A 2,600-nucleotide genomic window follows, 5' to 3' on the forward strand; every position below is an offset into this window, starting at 1 on the left:
TGTTTCTTATAAGAGGAATTAGCCGAGTTTGTTTATAAAAAAACTGTGGATTTCTTGTAACATTTTATAAAAGACGTCCTCATAGGCACACCAACCCAGAGTTTTCTTACATCTTACAAAAGGGTTATTACACTCTTGTTAGAAGTTATAAAAGGGTAATACAATTTTATAAATATGTAATAACGTGGTCGACCTTAGAAACAACATAGGTTGCTGTCGCCCCTCTCCTTATAAGTACTCCATAGCCTAGTGGTTAAGGATGGCGTCCAGCAACACAAAGGTCCGAGGTTCGAATCCAGGTAGAATAAAGGTAAAAAGTTGAATTAAAGTGCGGAAAGGAGGGGTTCGGGTCCAACGGGGAATGGAGAGAAAGGTACAACCGGGCGTTTCGTTTTGTTTTTAACTTTTACAGTGACTTATAAAGCTAATTACTATCTTATAAAATCTTTATAACATCAGAGGTTATAACATTCTTATAACTGGGTTATAACTTACTTATAACTAGGTTATAACCTAGTTATAAATGGCTTATAAGTGGCTTATAACAATGTTATAAAACGTTATAAGAGAATTCTTATAAAAAGCTGATAAGAATTTAAAAAAAATTAATTACGTAATAATTAAGTTTTATAAAAGCGACTTTACGAGCGGCTTTGTTTGCGTGTCCCGGAGGTGAGCGGTTTTGTTTGAGGGTTGCAGAGGTAAGCGGGTTTGTTTCCAGTCCGCAGAGGACGGCGGTTGTTCTTCTCAGGTGTCGACATTTTATCGTGCACGGAGACTGACTCACATTTCGTTTATCATGGCAGTCATCCCACTCCTTCCACTCCTCAATCGCCGAGCGGGCCTCGTTGTCGGTCGTGCTGGTGGAGCTGGTCTCTGCGCTGCTGTACTCGATCGCCACAACCAGGGCTAGCGGTACGAGCACCAGCGCGTTGAGCGACATCTTGGTCAAGTGGAGGTACACAGAGGGCGACTACCGAAACGAGCCTTGACGCTGACGCTGGACTCAAGTCTCTCTCGGTCCAGACTGCAAATGCCGTCACGCCTGCTCCTGCCTGCTAGCAACCGACGACTGCCGCTGTTCTGTTGCTCTTCGAGCGGCTTGATAAGGAACCCAGTGATGTACTGTGCGCAGACCGGAGGACGTCGAGGACGTGGTCTTCGTCATCGCCGCTCGAAACGGAAGTGATATCGCCGATGTTCGGTTTTCATCCGTCGCTCGCTGACGGCTCTTCCACTCGACCCGCATCTGTTCGTTGTCGCAGAGGTCCTGCAGAGCGATAGGGGGCCCACCGCGTGGATCCAAAAGACTGTGACGGATATATGTGATAGAGCAGCAGGTTAGGGAAATATACGACGCGTCTTGACTCATCTATTAAAACTGTTTATTCGAAACGATTTGAGCTAAACAAGTCACAACGGTGTAGTTTACAGTAATGTCCAAAACCATCATAACAAACAATAAAGTTGGAGTGCATCACTATTTTCTTATCTCCAGAGTCGGTGGCGCTTGGCGGGCCAGTGCTCCGTCCCGCGCACTTGCTCCTGCACATCTCCATCTCCAGGAAGCAGGTGTTGGCCTGCTGGCGTCCATTCCTCCTGTACACCCTATCCAAGGCTGGCTGGAATCTGACGTCCTCCCCAGCGCCAGACTCGCCAACCGCTGGCTGCACTGCACGGGCTCATTGTTTCACGCCTTACTGTGGAGGGTATCCGGTATTTGTCGCAAGAAGAAGTGCGTAAGCTACGCGGTTCCGCCGTCCAAATGGATGCAGGTTCCAATCTACACGACCTAAGTTGTTTCGGAAAGAACACCCTTTTTGTGCGGTGTCCTCTTCATTCTGATACAACTTTAAAAAAAAAGTAAATTCAATTTTAAACGTCGGCTATAGGCTCTCGTGCTCTCGTGATTTTTTATTCAATTTTTTAGCAGATGGTACGTTAAAAACCTTTTGCGACTGAACATAAGGAATATATAAGTAACTGTAAGGTGTCATCTAGCTTTTACTCTCGATAAGTACAGAGAATCAAGCGCAGACCAGAAAACAATTTCTTTGGCGCTGGGGGACCGAGTGAGTGACTGTGCACAGTCCCCGTCCCTGCTCAACAATACTGGCCCACTGGCCGTTCTGCCCGCGGCTGCCCGCCCCTTGTCTCCTCCTCTACGCTGCTAGTACGCCGAGAAGATTGTAAGTAACAAGCAGCCACAAACAAACGACGGCTACATATAGATAGGAAAATGAGAAAACAGATACAATACCTACTGTTAAATTTTTATCATCTGCTTTCAAGATCGATTCTTGACTGAGATTTTTTCCTCCGACTTCTTTTTACTTCATATAGTGCACGCGCGCAACGCGATAGCGAATGACGCAGCCGGGTGTGTGGCGGGGCGGGGCGGGGCCCTTGCGGTGTGTCGACTGCTGCTGCGATCAGCCACTCCATCGCCATCCATCAATTGCAGAGATTGAAACCGCGGTGGCGTGCGCGTGTCGGGGGCTTGCCTTTCCGGTTGCCTTGACTTTGCCTTTTCGACTTGCCTCTCGGGGGGGAGGGGTTGACAGCTGTGGAAAGGATGGGGGTAGGGCCGCCGAGAGAGG

General features: G+C 47.8%; 3 protein-coding genes across 3 annotated transcripts in view; 1 reads left to right on the forward strand and 2 right to left on the reverse strand.

The window, feature by feature from the left end:
* Positions 1-1,098, reverse strand: part of LOC127750200 (balbiani ring protein 3-like) — a 3,241-nt gene extending 2,143 nt beyond the window's left edge. Inside the window, exon 1 of the mRNA XM_052271144.1 lies at positions 788-1,098. Coding sequence (XP_052127104.1) covers positions 788-943 — 156 coding nt within the window. The 5' untranslated portion in view covers positions 944-1,098. The remainder of the gene's footprint in view (positions 1-787) is intronic.
* Positions 1-2,600, forward strand: part of LOC113206731 (uncharacterized) — a 59,151-nt gene that overhangs the window by 29,508 nt on the left and 27,043 nt on the right. The gene's annotated exons all lie outside the window — the stretch shown is intronic.
* The window catches only part of LOC113206733 (homeobox protein DBX1-like), a 35,691-nt gene that overhangs the window by 18,275 nt on the left and 14,816 nt on the right, over positions 1-2,600 (reverse strand). The gene's annotated exons all lie outside the window — the stretch shown is intronic.

Source organism: Frankliniella occidentalis, unplaced genomic scaffold, assembly GCF_000697945.3.
Source record: "Frankliniella occidentalis isolate FOCC.00 unplaced genomic scaffold, Focc_3.1 Scaffold151, whole genome shotgun sequence".
NCBI lineage: Eukaryota > Metazoa > Arthropoda > Insecta > Thysanoptera > Thripidae > Frankliniella > Frankliniella occidentalis.